Source organism: Balaenoptera physalus (assembly GCF_965194825.1).
Source record: "Balaenoptera physalus genome assembly, chromosome: 15".
In the NCBI taxonomy this organism is placed as follows: domain Eukaryota; kingdom Metazoa; phylum Chordata; class Mammalia; order Artiodactyla; family Balaenopteridae; genus Balaenoptera; species Balaenoptera physalus.
In genome coordinates this window covers 2,080,147-2,096,536 of record NC_138894.1, presented here as the reverse complement: position 1 = coordinate 2,096,536, position 16,390 = coordinate 2,080,147, and the positions used below count along the sequence as shown (strand labels likewise).

Below are 16,390 nucleotides of genomic sequence, written 5' to 3'. Positions count from 1 at the left end.
GTACGGCTTCACGGGGTGGCCCCGGTGCAGACGCTGGGGCAGCGGCGGAGCATCAGGGCCTGGCTGCTCTCGGGGGACGCAGCTTGGAGCCCACGGGGGCTGCGACAGGAGCAGGCGACGGGTGTGCGCCCTCCCGGCTGAGAAGCTCTGCCTTAAGAAACAGCTGGAATCCCGCCGCTGGGGCCAAGGCTTCACCTTCGAGTGGCACCACTGCTGGGCAGAGAGCTGGCCCTGGACCGGGCACCTCGGGCACCTTTGTCCCCACAATGCTGGACGGGGGTCAGGGTGTCCGCCTGACGGACGAAGAAACTGGGCACAAAGTCAAGGACCTTCCCAGGAGTGGAAGCTCATCGCGAGGCCCCGCCCTGCACTGCTCCTCCTTCTTCAAGGACAGGCACTGCACGCAGGGAGGGGGCACACCCAGGGCTCGGCCTGCAGGACAGCTTCCCGCGGCCTGGCCTGGCTGGGCTGCTCCAGCACTGAGACGTGGGTCTGTGTCACATGCCGCCCTGGGGTCCGTGCCATGCTCTCTTTGATGTGGTCTGTAGGATCCACTGTCCAGCAACCAAGGGTGTCAAGGGGCTGGCTTCACGGGGGTCCAGCCCAGGCGATCACATCCAACCAAAGGCTGGAAGCAAAGGGGCTCTGGGCCCCCGATCGGTGGGACCCAGGCATCCAGCCGGCGACCCCGGGGACCTGACCAACTCCTGGCTTTCCCGGGATGGGGCTGCTGGCAGCCCTGTGAGTTGGTCACAATCAGCCTTTCTGGCCCTGTCTGCTGGCCCCTGAGCAGGAGCCCCAGATAAAAGGTCAGCGCAGAGGAAGCTGCCGACCCCAGAGGTGGAGCCCACTCTGGAGACCCCCTACCCAGCAGGCTCCACTCCCCACGTAAGCCCACAAAGTCTCTCCTGGCTGCATCTCCCCATTTCCCAGAGGGACAAATAGAGGTCAGGTGACTTTCAAGGTCGCACAGAAGGACTCCAGGTCCCCTGACTCTCAGCTTCCCTTCCTTGCTGGCCTCCTTCGGGGCTGGATCCTGCAAACCCACTGGGGGCCCGGCTGGGGGCTGCTCTTGAGATAAGCAGTTAATTACGGGCTGGGGGCCGGAGGTTACGCGCTCATTGTCGAAGTCTGCTGGATTTGGGGACTCTGCTGTCTTTCCCCATGTGATGGGCCACGTGTTGGAGAAGAGGAGGGGCTGCTTCCCGGGCTGAGAGCTCTCCGGCTTCGGGGTGGCTAGTGGGGTCCCTCCCGGACGAGGACACAGGCCCCGTGAGCTTTCAGATGAAGGCCCATGGGGAAGAGCTGCATGAATCCCAGGTTACACAGCAAAGAGCTTTTTCTCAGTAGGTGGGGGAGTGTCTGCCGTCTTCCCAGATAGGACTTCATCCCAAAGCCCCCTGGGATTGAACTGTTTAGATTCCCCAGCAGAAGCCACAGAAGTGGCAGCCCAGGCCTCTGGACCTCCTCTAATTTTTGAATTAATTAGCATCTGGCTGGGTGGGAAAGCTCAGCTTTAAAGACATGCAAACTGTCCTTGCCAGGTTCATCTACTTAAGGACTTTGGAAGGGAGGGAACGCCCTCCCACCGCCCAAGGCACCTCCTCCAGCCGATCCCAAGGGCAGGAGCGGTGCCACTCTCTCCTCTTGCCCTCCGCCCCTTCCTCCTGGTGCTTTCAGGAGGCAGGCCCTTGTTCTAGTCTCCCTGACAAGATATTGTGAGAAAGTGGGGTGGGCAAGGCCTTATGGAGAAGCAGGAGGGCAGGGCCCCAGTGCAGACCCTCAAGCTCTCTGGAATGGGAGCAGCGGGGCCGCAGCCCAGGACCAGACTCCCACTTCCCTCCCAGCCGTCCCGTCGTCCACCCGTCCACCTGTCCCACCTCGTTCGTGTCTCCCGACCACAGACCTGAGAGGCCACACACCGCCTTCTCTGAAGCAGAGATTCCTGGCCCTTCCTCATAAATGGACGCCCAAGAACGTCAAACCAAAATTAGAGCAGGAAAGAAGCAGCCCGAGGTGAGATTCTAAACTTGAGAGACTCACGGTTACTGCACGTGCTTTGTGATCACTCCTCATATTCCCTTGGCCTTGTCTGGTTTATAAAACACATGTGAGAACTCACAATTGCTGAGCCCTTTGCAGCACTCAACAAAACACCTTGGCATTGTGGGTATTTGCAAAGATCGCGTTTGCAAAGATCGCGAGAGATGGATGGTCCACGTTACGGATGAGAAAACTGAGGCTCACAGAGGTCCCACGACTGGTGCTGACCTGCATCTGACTCGTGGTTCTGCCACTGCAACCCTGCCCCGCCCCACGGACCTGCAGCCTGCCGGCCAGCGCGCACATCATCTCTGTGCCCTCACGGTAACGAGCCAGGGTGGGACGCTCCCGCGTAACGCGAGGTATCGGGCTGAGCCAGGACCGCTGCCAGAGCGCAGACACTCACATTCCTTGGTGTTGGGGGGCGCCAGCAGGCAGGAGTAGCAGACCATGCCGTAGATGTTCCGAGGCCTGTTCTCCAACATGTAGTAGCTGTGGGGGGGGGGGAGGGGCGGAGAGAAGACAAAGCAGACAGGTGAGCAGGCGTGAGCACGGCACGCGCTGACCACTCGGCATGCCCGCCACCAAAGCCGGACACGGGGGAGGGCGGGCAGGCCCCTCGGAGGAGGAGCGCCCCTGCAGCACGGGCACAGCCTGCAGCCTGGCGGCGTTACGGGCAGGGGTGTCCAGGAGCCCCTGGGACTCTGGGACCTCCTGGACCACACGGACGCTTGCTGACCGAGACCGAGCGGGGCTGGCTGGAGGGCGTGGCAGCAGCAGAGACCGTGGCCACGTCTAGAGCGGTCAGGGCAGACGGCCTGAAGCGCAGCCAGGTCGCGACCGAGAGTCCCCCGCTTTCTCCTCAGATAAGGACGCCTGGTGAGCCCACGCTGCGGCTGCACCCACTTAAAGAAAACGTCAAGGCCTTCAGGTGCGGCTGCCCGCAGGCCTTCACGCCCAGTGATGCCCCACTGATGTCGGCGTGCCAGCCGGGACCCTGCAGCCCGCGGGGCCCTCCACGAGGGCTGAGTTCCCTGCAGGCCGCACCCCGGGCCCGCCCAGGCCCCCTCACCTCACCCCCCCACCGCAGGCTTCAGCCCCTCTCTGGGCCCGTTTCCCGTAAACACACGCGGAGCCATTCGCCACATGGTGAGAAGTCACTGAACAAGTGAGCTGCTGCCAATGTCTTCCCTAGTTCAGTTCAAGCGATGAAAACTCCTCCCCACCACTGAACCTGCCTGCGGTTGTTTTTCAATCTCTTTTTTATTAGCCGTGCCCACCCCAGCCCGTGACGGCAGCGGTGAGGCCGGAGGGGTCTGGACTCCAGCCCCCGAGAGCTGGATGGTTACCAGCACCGTGATGATCGTAACCGCCTGCCCTTCCTTAGGGCCCTTCATCCCCAGGTCCCCGCGCATCCTGTAAACGTGAATTAACCGATCGCAACACACCCGCCAGAGAAGCCGCATCAGGCAGGCTCACAGTTAAGCTCTCAGACGCACGTCTGCCATCTCCAGAGCCACCTGCCGGCGCGTCTGCTCCGGGCCGGCTGGGCCAGGGCCCCGGGGTGACCCCTCCCCTCCAGCCCAGCCGTCCTGGTCCCCGGTGCCCTGTGCTGGGTGCTGCGGGGGAGGCGCGGGCAGGGATGGGTGGGGCCGGGGCTCCGGCACAGAAGCTGATGGGGCCCCAGGGTGTCTCATGGGCCTTCCTCCCCTCCGGGCCCGGCCACTGGCCCTGGGCATGGGCTCTGCCTAGGTGAGACCCTCCCCCACCCTGGCCCTCCTCCGTCTTCCTGGCACACAGGTCCCTCCCGGGGAGGCTCTCTGAGCTCTGCCCCTTCCTGACGAGGCTCCTGGGCCAAGCGGTGTGATGAGCTGAAGGCCCGGTGAGAAACAGGTTCTCAGGGTTTCTGGCATGTTCCTCCAGGAGCTGTCAGGGGCCTCCTCCTAACTGGGTCTGCATTCAACCCCTCGCTGGTCTCTAGCACCTGCTGCGCACAGAAATTTTCAGAAACGTTAGGTTTTTCTCCTTGGGGTCACTCAGCCTGTCCTGGGCGGGACGGGGGTGAGGATGCGGCTCAGCTGCTTCACTTCCCTCCACCCGAAGCTGGCTGTTCCCTTCGGGCCCCGTGGCCCTTTGCCTTTATGCAAAGGTCAGATTGCCTACACTTTGGTCTACACTGTGACTTTCCCCTAGTTCTTTTTTCTTTTTGCTCCTGTTCTTCAAGGGTTGATTAAGGTGAGGGGCCCAAGACAAGACTCGGTTCATACGGGGCCTCTGGAATCTTCCTCCGAGTCGATGGGGTGTAGCTTCTCCCCAAGGACTTCCTCCGCTCGGGGCTCCTAGGCTAGCTGACGCTCCCTTGCCCTCCCCCCGTGCTGGCCGGCAGAAGCCACCACGAACTTCACCCCGTCCTCCCTCTGTCCTAGGAGGCCCGGCAGGGAGTGGCCGCGGCCAGCGGGAGCTTGTCGTGGGGAGGCAGTGAAATCCAGCCTCTCTGCGTGCTTTGTTCCCCGGCCTCTGCACAGCCTTTCTCACAGGAAAACCCGTGGACGGCTCCTTGTGCAGCCGGGGCCCGGCCGCCTGCCGACACACAGCGCCTGCCAAACCACAGGCAGGGACACGGCCACACAGATCCCAGGATGCACTCGCAGGGCTGAGCTGGGTCGGAGAGGCCCAGGCGAGCCTCACCCACCCGCTTCCTGCCCTACAACGTGGAATCATCCCATCCAGACCACGAATGTGCAGGTGACTCCCAGGTCAGACCTGAGCTCCACACCTGCCTCCATCCACGTGTTAGGTGTCCCGGTCTGGACACTACAACCGCCTCGAATTCCACACACCCCTCCTCCATCTCCTCTCCACCTCCTGCACCCACGTCCCAGCAAGAGGCGTCACCACCCTCACGGCTGGCTGGGCAGGCATCCCACACGACCCGGTCTGCAGTTCCGTCACCAGAATCTTCCAGCCGCTCTAAAGGCTTCCTTTGCCTCTGCTCCCCCCGCTCCCACGACTCCCCTGCCCTGGTCCCGGCTCTGTCTCTTCCCCAAGCGGCCCGGTTCCTTGTTCTGGACACAGCCCGACAGCGCCCTACGCGGCCGCGAAGTCTGTACGGGACCTGCAGCGGCACCAAGTGAAGACTTGCCTCATCAGCACCGTCTTCCCTCCATCCCTGCCCCCTGCCCATCCCCACAGCCTTGCCTGCACCTTCCGCTTGGCCACAGGGACCACAGCCCCATGGCCCCTTGTACTTTGTCTTGAGCATCTGCCTCAGACAGCCCTGTCCTCTTCCTGGCCCCCGTCCCCAGACACCAAGGAGGGTCCTTCCTGGACCCCTAGACGACTGGGCATGCCTGCCCCACTGGGCTGCAGTCACCAATTTTCCACTGCAAAGAGAGGAAAGAAGTTCTCCTCTTTGTCTCACTACTACCCACCTGGCGGGCTCTCAAGTCAGAGGTTTACGAAAGTAAGTGCGAGAGCTGCTACGCTAGGTTGTGACTGTCAGATCCGATTCTCACACCCGGAAGCTCTCAAAGTAAGCTGAGGTTTTGCAAAGAGCATTATTTTCTTCCCAAGGTGAGCAAGGCTAGGTGTGCAAGCTTTTCCTCGGCACAGCTGTAGTTAATCCTCGAAACTGCATTTCCCTCGTGAATTATGTGTCTGCACCGATAAAAACCAGTCAAGGCAAAGACCTAGAAGTGTATGTTACGAGGGACTGATTCCAGCCACCTAAAGTCAAGGTCCTACTGAAGTTCTCTTGTTCAGGCAGTGTCTGCACAAAGTCCTCAGCAATGCTTGTGTCACTGGTGGGAAAACCTCGATTCTGCTTCTTCCAATATGTTCGTTTTGGTGGGCACACGGCAACACAATAACCTCCACTACTAAATTAAAGGCTGGCAGCTACAGAACTTTTATTCTTATCAAACTTTCTAAAAGAACAGCCTAATATCCTCCCTGGGTGTAGCTACCTGTTTTTTTGCATACTGAGAAATAATGTTCCCCTGCTTTCTTTACCTGTTTGACAAATATGTTTGGATCGTACTCTGTGTCAGGGATGGGGATGTGGACTTATCAGGCAGATACATGGCCATGCAGGTCTGCAGCTCAGGAGGCGGGTCTGAACCGAAGGCCGAAAGCTGCAGAGACTCGGGGTGGGGATGGTCACCAGCAGGGGGATGGCAGAGGAAATGGATGCTTCCCAGCATAAATTTGAACTAAGATTAATTTCTGCAAGTTTAAAATATCTCCCTCATCTTAAAGAGTCTTTCACTTTCAATCTGTCTCTAACTTGGAGGATCTTTGTGCACTTCCCTTTTTTTATAGACTAACGTCCACTGCTCTTGTTTGCATGTAGTCTTCTTATTTTCTATCTCCTCTTAATTCAATACAGTGATTCCAGGTGGGAGGAGCAGGCAGATAACAAGCGACAAGCCGGCTGCGAAATATGGTGCATTGTTCACACTACTGCTGCTATGACCACCGCCATCATCACCTCCATCATCACCATGACCACTGCCATCAACACCATGTCCATCAACATCACCTGCATCACCACCATGACCACTGCCATCACCTCCATCATCACTTCTATCACCTTCGTCATTACCATGACCACCTCCATCACCACCACCTCCATCATCACCTGCATCACCACCATGACCACCACCATGACCTCCATCACTTCTATCACCTCCTTCATCACCTGCATCACCACCACCTGCATCATCACCTGCATCACCACCACCTGCATCATCACCTCTGTCACCACCAGCTCCACCACCTCCATCACCTCTACCATTGTCACCACCACCAGTGGCCTTCACCACTGCTCTCAGTCTCTATCTGCAGCCCTTGTGAGCACAGGTTGGGTGGCCACCAGAGGGAGGTAGTCACTGGGTGTCAGGGCTGTACTTTCCTTCTCCCAAGGGGAACTTGCTACTGTCTTGTCTGTAAGAAGGAAGACTCTTTCTGTCTTTTAGGCTAATTGTACTTTCACTTTGCTTTTTTGGGAAGACTTTTGACACATAACAGAATTGTGGTGGAATTACAGGCACCATATGTCTCAAATACTTCTATTAGTAGCTTTTTACACTAAGTTTTTCCTAGAATACTAAAAATACCAAAAATAATACATTGGTATGGAATCTTGGTTTTCTTTCCTCCAGAGCATTCCACATGTGTTGTCTCATTGAAAGTATTCAACAGATCTCCTTGATTTGAGTACTCAGAGGTGCTATGATGACGATGTCCACTTAGGGACACACACGTGGAGCCTGGGTGGGCAGCCCATCCCGGGGAAGGTGGAGGGACGGACCCCGACCCTGGACATGTGCGCCCCGCTGATCCGCAGGCCTGGCTGCCTGCCGTGGGGCCCGGGGCGGCAGAGGAGGTGGGCCGGGGCGGCCCTGAGCTCACCCGGGCAGGCAGGGTCCACACTCGGCGTCGTGCTCCGTGTCCCCTGGCGTCAGCACCGTGGCCCGGAAGAAGCCCTCGCAGTCCTTGTGGCGCCGGCAGATCTGGTAGCCGCCCTTGGAGAACTTCTCCGCGGGGCAGGGGACGCAGCCGTAGTCCTCGTCTCTGGTGCCGTAGCCGCAGGACTGGCCAGGGACGGGGACACATGTGAGTCAGCGGCCGCGCCCGCCACGACCCGATGGCGGTCCCTCTAAGCCCTCCTGCCCCGCGGCGCCCGGCCCCACGCTGCCGCTCCCGCCGGTCCCGGATAAACTCAACCGGCCAAGCCGGTGGAGCTGCAGGCCCGGGCGCCCGACTCTCGGGGCTGCGCGAGGACCCCAAATACCGCAGCCGCGTTGGGGCTCCCGGAGCTGAGATCATCGGCGTGCAGCTCGTCTGGAGGAGGAGAGGCCGCGTCCAGGCCGCCAGCCACGCGGGGCAGGACGCCGCGGCCTCCGGCCACACCCCCCCACCCAGGCCTGCGCTCCTTACACTCCCCGGCGGGCGCGGCGCGGGGTCTTACCAGGTACGGCTCCTCCCCCGGGCCGCACGGGGGACACTCGTGGCACAGACCCGCGGTCTGGTTGTAGAACTCGTTCTCGCCGCAGGTAGCGTCCTCCGCTCCGGCCCAGCATGCCAGGGACGCCTGCCTCGAGTAAGGGGCTCCTTTGGCCTCTACGCGCCCTGGTAGACGCCCCCCCCCCCCGACTCGGGTTCTACGTCCGGAAGTTGTGGCGGAAGGATCTGGCGGGGCTCTGCGGCCCCCGGCGCTGATTGGACGCCTTCGGTAATGACCAGGCAGCCCCCGCCCTGCTGTCGGAGGCTCCATCCCAAACGCTCCACCCCAGGAGCTCCCCCCACTCCCCTCCCCACGGGCACCTACTCCTGGGGAGCCCGGGGGCTTGGCTTCCCCAGCTCCGTGGCTGCAGGAGCGCAGAGCACGCAGCCGGCGAGGGGAACTCCGAGCAGCGGCCACCTCGGGCCCGGGGCCAGTCCGCGCTTTGCTGGCGCCTAGGAGAGCGCAGTGAAGGGGGTGTGTGATCGCCCGTGTCGCTGCCACACAAACAGGCCGAGAAGGACACGGCTGGTGAAGGGCACGGCCGGGTGGGAGCTCCCACTGGAACCTACCCAGGTGCCCTGGCCACTTACCACCAGGATGGGCAGCCAGGCCATCCGTGTGCCGCCTCCCCTGTGGGCCATTCTCTCCCGAGGGGTCACCTGAAAAACACACTTCATCCATGCGGGGGGCTGCAGGCGAGGGCTGCTCCGGGAGCCCGGCCCGCCCAGCCCCACCTTCACTGTCCCCGGGTCTGAGGGCCTCCCGGCAGGCGCAGCAGAAATGAATACACCCTAAAAGAAAAGGCAGGTTTTAAGCTGAGCCCCAGGCCCCTTGGACGGCCTCCACCCATGGCCCCCGTAGCATCGTGCCCTCCCGGGGAAAGAGCTCCAGAGAGGAAGGGCCAGAGCCCACTGAGGGCCGGTGCAAAAGCCCAGGGTGACGGCTACTGTCCTCCTGCTCGGAGGGTCTGAAGAAGCAGGTCCTGATCCTCCAGCCGCGGGGGAGCCCTGAGAGAGAGGTCAGAATCCAGACCCCCCATCGCCCCCGCTTCCTGCCGCCCCTGCCCGATGTGAGCTTCCTCCCTGGCACCCGTTGGAGCCATTCAGAGCACACTTGGGTCCAACCCTGTAGTTTTACTGTTGAGCCAGCTGAGGCCCAGAGAGGTCAGGGGCTGGCCCAAGGCCACACAGCTGCCACATGGGCAGGGCGACCGCAGCCCGCTTCACCAACCAAACCAATGCCCTGCCGTTATTGTCACTTCTCCTTTTTCAGGATCAGAGGCCTGTGTTTCCGACGCACAGCGATTTTACCTGGGAGCCTGGTGCACGGAGCGATGGTGGGCTCACCTGGGCTCCTCGTTCCCCAGCAGCCACATTCGGGCCACTGCTGTCTCGCCTGGACACGGGGTTTGAATTCGTGACAAAAGAACACACCCCGTTCTGACTCTGGCCTGTGGGAGGAGCTTCCAGAATCAACCACCGACTCAAGACTCCGGTCGGCTCCTCTAGGGAAGCCCCCAAGGTCACCCCCACCCCTAGTCCCTTGGGCGACCACCGTTGGTCACGGAAACCCACGCAGAGACGGAGCAGGTGCCTCGAGCCATAGCCCTGACGCGGGGACCCACTCCTGCTCCGAGGACCTCGTGTCTACAGATCAGGTTCCTCACGGCCCCGGGAGAAAAGCTGCCACGAGCTCACTGTTCGAGAAAGCTGGGGATCGGGGAAGGGCGGGGGCAGACGGCGATGCGAGACGGGCCTTCTTCTCTAAACCGCCAGGACTCTGCTCAGTGAGACTTCTGGGGAACACGCACTTTCGGGAGAAGCACCCCACACACACACACGTGGCCGGCGGCCGGCGCGGGGCCTGTCCTGGGAACTCTGAGTCCACCCGCCTCTCACCCTGGCGGGCCGTCCGAGCGGCCCCGTCAGCCTCCCGACCCCATGCTCCCCACGCGAAGGGGGTCGGTGAGGTCCAGGCGGGGCCGTGGGTGTCGGTGCTTGTTCATCACTCTCACAAACGCCATCCCGTGGGCCACCGGCCCAGCGGGTGCAGGACAGGCTCGGCTCCCCAGAGGCGGCTCCGGCTGGTTTGTAAAGCTCCCCACACACAGGTGGAAGCAGTTCTGCAGCAACAGCCTCTGGCTTTTCAACAAAGACTTCTTGGCAGGGAGGGAGGAGGGAGGAGGGAGGGGTGACCGCGGACTGAGGGAGGTTATGGGGAGCGACCCCTTTCCACGAATTAGGGGCGGCCCTGTGAGCTGTGTGACCAGGAGGAGAGGCAGGACGGTTTGGGGAGGATGCCCCGCCGACCCCAGGGAGAGGCACGGGGACGCGGGCAGGGCCCTGGGCTGAGATCTTTCCGGATCACTCCCCTGTTGGCCTCTCACCCCAGTAACATCAGGTGGCTCTGGGGAGGGGCTGGTTTTCCGAAATCTATTGAAGAGACACAAAAAGTGCCTTCCCCACGTTCCCACACACAGTCCTGCCCTCAGAACTACCTTTACGGTTGAAAACACCAAGTGGACGAGGCTAGATTAAAGCACCAGCCACCTGGTGGTGAACTCCTGGATGTTTTCCTTCCAGCAAAGAGCAAGCTGGGGCAAGCGAGGGGACTGGGTCTGCTCCCGCCAGGTGGGGAGGGAAGGTGCAAACAAAGGCCGGAACTTAGGAACCGGCCCCTGGGTCAGCCGGCCTGGGTCGGGACGGTGGGTTTCCCTTGCCGGCAGCCCTGGGGCCCTTCCAAGGACAAGGCCGAAGGTTTCTAACTTAACTGACTTCTAAATATAGCTGCACCTGGGAGGGCTTCCCTGTAAACCTGAGAAGGGCCGGGCCGCAGCTCAGGGCCGTCCAGGCTCCTGGATGAGTAAACCCTCAGACGGACGCAGAAAGCGAAGCAGAGCCTGTGGCTTTGGTTGCATTTCCATCATCAACCCCAACTGCCCAAGAAAGAAGGGGGTCAGGAAGGGAGGCGAGGGCAGTGCCCGGTCAGGAGTGCAGCCCCGAGGTCTGAGCCGTCACAGAGGGTGGCCCTGCTCCAGCGGCGCCTGGGAGCTGGTGGAGCCGAGTGGCTCCCCGTCGTGACCCCCGATTGTTTTCACTTTGGGGGTCCCCAACCCTGTGCAGGGCAGCGCCCTGCCCCCCACCTGTTACCGACTCTGAGCCCGGTAACCATGGCAGTGGTGGGGAAACGGTCGGGGGCACGGAAACACCTCCTCCCGTCAGCCGGTGGACTCGGCCGTGGGGATGGTCTGGTTCAGGGTCAGCAAACTGCCCCGTGAACCCAGCCGCCACGCTGTCCGGCTCCAAGAGGCCACAGAAGGTCAAACGCATCAGGCCTGAACCCTTGGTTGGGGCCTTCCCAGGAGAAGTTGACAAAGCATCTGGTGATTTGAGTTGAAAGTTTAAAATGAGAATCCCCTATTTTCATTTGTTAGTTTCAATTGAAATAATACTCAGAAAATAGATATTCTTGCACACATAGAATAAATATAATGCATGCAACATGCATTAATCTTTGACCACTTCTGACTTTTCTTTTGAAGGGTCACTGCTAACACAGATAAGCATGCCGAGCTATTTTGAATCTTATCTGGGGCATTTGTTCTTCTGCAGCAGAATCCAGGAAGGCAGGAAAGAGCGAGGAAACTGGTATCTTGGACATTTCTGTTCACATCTTCTATGTCACTCAGCCTTTCCTGTTTGCTTTTATTTTCCTACATATAGACCAGTGACGATGGCAATTTTTTCTGAGGTGCTGTGCCCAGCCGTGGCCTCAGAAGATGCCCTAAACACCAGCAGTATTATTATTGTCTGTCAGCCCCTGTTTGGGCTTCTCAGAAGCTACTTCATATTCAGCAGGAGCTTGTGCATTTGCTCAGCGATAGAAGTGGGGCTGGACCCCGAGGAGGGGGCTTGTGAAAATAATGTGGCCAAGATTTATTCATCCAGAAAGTTCAGAGGGAGGGCAGTTATCCTTGTCCAAACCTCCTGCCATAAGATCTGTGCTCATAGATTCATTTCTACTTCATTTAATGCCTCACAGCTGAAAGGACCTTGTAGAATTGATGGGCCTGGTGAAACTTCAAAAAAAAGTCCCTATTTTATTGCCTTATCAAAATCGAGGGAAAGCATTTCCAGGGTGAAATCAGGAAGGTTGTTTTAACTAAAATACATCGCTTTAAATTACAAAAGGGAAGTTTTTCTAGGACTCTTATATAAACATAAACATGAAATTTTGTTGAAACATAATAGCAGCTGCTCTCCAGCACTTAAATATGCAGGCCATCCATCCACACCATATCCATCCATCTGCCCATCCGTGATCCAACCATCTGTCCATCCATCCATCCATCCATCCATCCATGCAATATTTATTGAACACCTACTCCAGACCAGGCTGAACCACAAATTGACACAGTCCCTGCCAGGTGATGTCCCCCAGTTTGGTGGGACCGTGAGATAAACACTGAGAAGGGGAACGAGCAGTGGGTGCCACGGGAGCACGTGGGGTGTCATGTGTGGGGAGGTCAGGAAGGCTGCCCCCGGCCCAGAGAAGGGAGCACGGCCGGGAGTCAGCCAGGAATCGCCCTGGAAAGGCAGAGGGCTAGGAGGGCCTGCAGGCTGGGACCCGGGAGGGCACACTCGCTCCAGGTCACTGCTCTGTCCTCTTGTCTCAGCAGCAGACAGTGAGTCATCGCCTACACCGCGTTCCATCAAGTCAAGCATCGCTCTCGTTTTCTGCCCAGGGACCGCTGTGCACGTCTCCCCCAGCTCATCAATCTCCTTTCTTTGCTCAGAGATGTTGGGAAGCCAACCCTCCCAGCCCACCCTGCCACCCCCAGTCCAGCTCTTCCTGTACCTGGACCCCTGGAGGACGGAGCTGGCAGGGCCGTGAGGCTTAGAGCCCGGGTGGAGCTTGGCCACAGCGGTTCTGCGCAACAGCACGACCAAAACAAGGACGTGACAGGCGATTCCGTAAGACACACCCTGGAATCCCAACCACCTCAGGCAAATAAGAGACACTCACTTGACGGTGAAGATACCCTTCAAGTAAAGGAAGTTGAAGGAAATACTCCATTGGCAGTGGGATCCATAGGTTGTAAATCGGTACCAAGCAGCGATGAAGCAAGAAGGACCTGGAAACCACCGCTATTATTATTTGCCCCTGAGAGGCCCTCAGCTGGCTCCCGCTCCGGGATGTGACCGCGGGTAATTAGACGGCTCCCGCACGGGTGGCAGAGGCCATGGGGGCCTCCAGATGGTGGCCTGAAAGGGAGGGGGAGGCGGGGGGGTGCTGAGACAGCCGCCTGCCCCCAAGTCTGCTCCTGCCCTGGAGCCCCCCTTTGAGGCCTGGAGCCCCGAGAGGGAAGAGGGGCTCTCGGTGCGGGGACGGGCGGGGCTGTGCCCTTGGGCTCTCGGCCGCCCCCGGCCTCCCAAGGCTGGAGGGGACGGGTCGGGGCCACCCTTCACCACGTGGCGGCCCTGCGTGCAGACGGGCTAGAAACTCTCAGAGTCTCGAATGCCCTCAGAACCGACGGCTTGTCGCTCTGGTTCACGGCACAGACACTTGTGTTCTTATCGCTGAGACTGTACTTTAAAAAGCAACCAGCTTCATTGGGGTGCAGTTAACGCACAATAAAGCCCACTCATTTCCATCATGCAGGTGGTGAGTTGGACGGTCTACACCAGGTGGCCACCCCCAACCAGACTGGCGCCTGCCGCCTACAGGAAGCCTTCCTGTGCCCCTTCGCCACCCTGCCCCGCGGACGTGCTGGTCACCACGGACACGTCTGCCGGTTGCAGCTCCACGAGGAAACCCGCAGCGCCTCCCCGCACCAGCCGTGAGCACGCGAAAGGGAAGACGATGACAGCGTCTGCCGGAGCGCCGTGCAGGCGCTGCCTCCCCAGAGCTCACCTGGGACAGACGGTGCGCGTGCTGAGAGCGGCAGCCCGCTCGCCCGCGCGAAGCATCCTCCATCCTGACACGTCCTGCGCTCACGCAGACTCGGCGCCGAGGAGGCGCTCCCAGCGCGGCCCGGGCCCTCGCCCGGCCTGGGGATGACCGCGTGGCCGGCAGGCAAGCGGGCCAGACCGTGGGATCCCAGCTGGCGAGGGGGCTGCGGGGAGGTCTCTCCCCTCACAGGTTCCGTTGGTGGGGAAGCCGCAGCCCCTGCCTGCCCTCCGCTGGCGGAAACCACGGGGGCCAAGAGGAACCTCAGCGGGTTTCCTCAGGCGCCCGAGTGTCTGTCAGGAGCGGAGCCCTCAGGCGTTGCCGCGGGCAGACACCCGTCTCTCGACTTTGTGGAGGGTGAGTGGGGGGCGACGCAGCCCCGGCCAGGCCTCGCGCGTGCACACGCTTCAGTTACTCCCGCGAGACTAGGAGGTGGGCACTCACTGGGCCCCTGCTGATTGGCTGAGCCCGTGGAGGCTCAGAGAGGTTGCGCAGCTTGCCTGAGGCCCCAGCGTACGAGGTGGCAGAGCCGGGGCCCCGGCCCAGACCTGCTCCTGTTTCTGCCAAGCGTCCTGGGGGCACAGGAGGGGCTGGGTGGGGCTGGAGCAGGGAGGGTCGGAGGGCCACGTCGGCTCAACGTGGACTCGGTCTCATCTTCCTTCTGTGGCCCCGCGAGAGCTGGACTCTTCACGGGAGCCGGGGCTGGCACAGCTGCTGACCCCCAGCCTCCCTTGGCGGCTCTGTTACTGTGAGGCCCCTCTCCCCGCCCCCCGCCCCCCCCAGCCCTTTGAAGAGTCTGGGAGCTGTTTGGTTCCAGTGCATCCTGTTCTCTCCTCTCCCCTTTGGACGGGGCGTCAGCTCCCCAGATGCCTGGAACCCAGGCACACGGGGCAGTGAGGATGCTCCCCAAGACCCCCCTGAGGACGGAGGGGCGAGAGGACCCCCAGCAGCGGAGGGGCAGGGGCTTGTGTGTCTGTTTGCTCCGAGCATCCCGTCTCAGTCCCGCTGATGTGGCCAGGCTGGAGGGAGGAGGTGGGTGGTACCGGGGGTAAGTAACCACCAGGTGCCCCGACTTGGGGTCCCAGCAGGAAGCCAGGGTCTTGTAAATTCGGATCCTTCCTGTCAAGCTCAGGGGCTTGTTCTACTGCTTTGAGAGGAGTTGTTTTTCGTGCTCTCTTCACGTTTGTTCAGGGACGGGCTAGTGAGGAGGTGACCCAGGGAAGGCCCCTGGGGGTCAGCCAGGAGTGCCCTGAGGCCGCAGGGACGGAGGAAGGTCACAGCCTCACGGGCCACTGGCTGGTCCAAGCCCCCTGTTCCCGCCCGGCTCGTTCCCCGTGGGGTTAAACTATACGTTGGTGTGAGACAGAGTCGTCTACAAGCTCACCACGTTCGTGTCCCAGCCTGTCCTTTCTCTAAGGCGAGGAGCCGGGGTCACTGCCGGTGTCCTGAGGGTCCTTTTAGAGACACTGGAGGGGGTGGCATCGCTGAGCTGAGACAGGCAGCCACTCGTCTGCATGTGAAGATCTGCCACGCGCACCGCAATTCTGAGCGGAACTGGCCGTGCGGCTTCCTTGGCTGATGGTGCAGGAGCCCGAGTCCACGCTGGGCTGTCTGTCTGTCTCTCTGCCTGGTGCTGGTGTCTGATCACCGCCCAGCACTTCCTTCCTTGGAGGCTGCACAGTGTGCGCTCCCAGCACGTCCAGGGCGAGCGGGACGGGGTGGACGCTGTGTCCACCGCAGCTGCACACGGAGCAGCCTGGCCGAGACCTGCGGCCTGGCCTGAGCCTCATCCCCTTTCCTCTAAGTTGGGGGCACAGGGGGGTCCCTGCCTGCCCGCTCCTCAGGACGTTGTACGAGATGAATTTATGTGGGAGGGTTTTGCACGTGGGGCTCAGTGTGGACTGAGGTTACTCGGGGGCACACGGGCAGTAACTGTCCAGCCACATGGAGCAAACGCACCTCTGCTCTGAAGGAGCGTATTTTCTTTGCGAAAAGTTTGAACAGTCTAACTGTGACCATGAGAATTACGGCCACGGGGCTCACACTGCTGCCTTTTTTTTTTTTTTCTTTTTTTTTTTGGCCATGCCACACGGCATGCAGGATTTTAGTTCCCCAACCAGGGATCGAACCCGCGCCCCCTGCAGTGGAAGCACGGAGTCCTAACCACTGGACCTCCAGGGAAGTCCCCACACTGCTGTCTTTAACCTGAAGTGGCTGTTATTCCTGCTGTGGGTGAGGTGGCGGCTCTTTCAAAGCAAACTCTCCCTGTGGGGGAAGGACTGGGGCCCTCAGTGAAGAGGTGCTGTACCCACTGAAGGTGCCGGGCCAGACGCTGCACCGGAAGGGAGGTCCTGCTGGTCCCCCACGCACACACGGAAACGGTGGCTCCCT

The 16,390-nt window shown here is 60.5% G+C and overlaps 1 protein-coding gene across 4 annotated transcripts in view; it reads right to left on the bottom strand.

Annotated features, from left to right (window-relative positions):
- Positions 1-16,390, bottom strand: part of EDAR (ectodysplasin A receptor) — a 58,991-nt gene that overhangs the window by 14,132 nt on the left and 28,469 nt on the right. For 2 of the 4 annotated variants that reach the window (XM_082426494.1, XM_082426491.1), the window contains exons 1-3: positions 8,015-8,592; positions 7,456-7,637; positions 2,450-2,535 (exon numbers count right to left, since the gene is read on the bottom strand). In XM_082426494.1, the coding sequence (XP_082282620.1) occupies positions 2,450-2,535; positions 7,456-7,637; positions 8,015-8,320 (574 nt within the window). In that variant the 5' untranslated portion in view covers positions 8,321-8,592. Of the gene's footprint in view, positions 1-2,449; positions 2,536-7,455; positions 7,638-8,014; positions 8,593-8,640; positions 8,710-13,963; positions 14,632-16,390 lie in introns of those variants that run through there. The other 2 variants (XM_082426492.1, XM_082426493.1) reach the window with 2 other exon arrangements.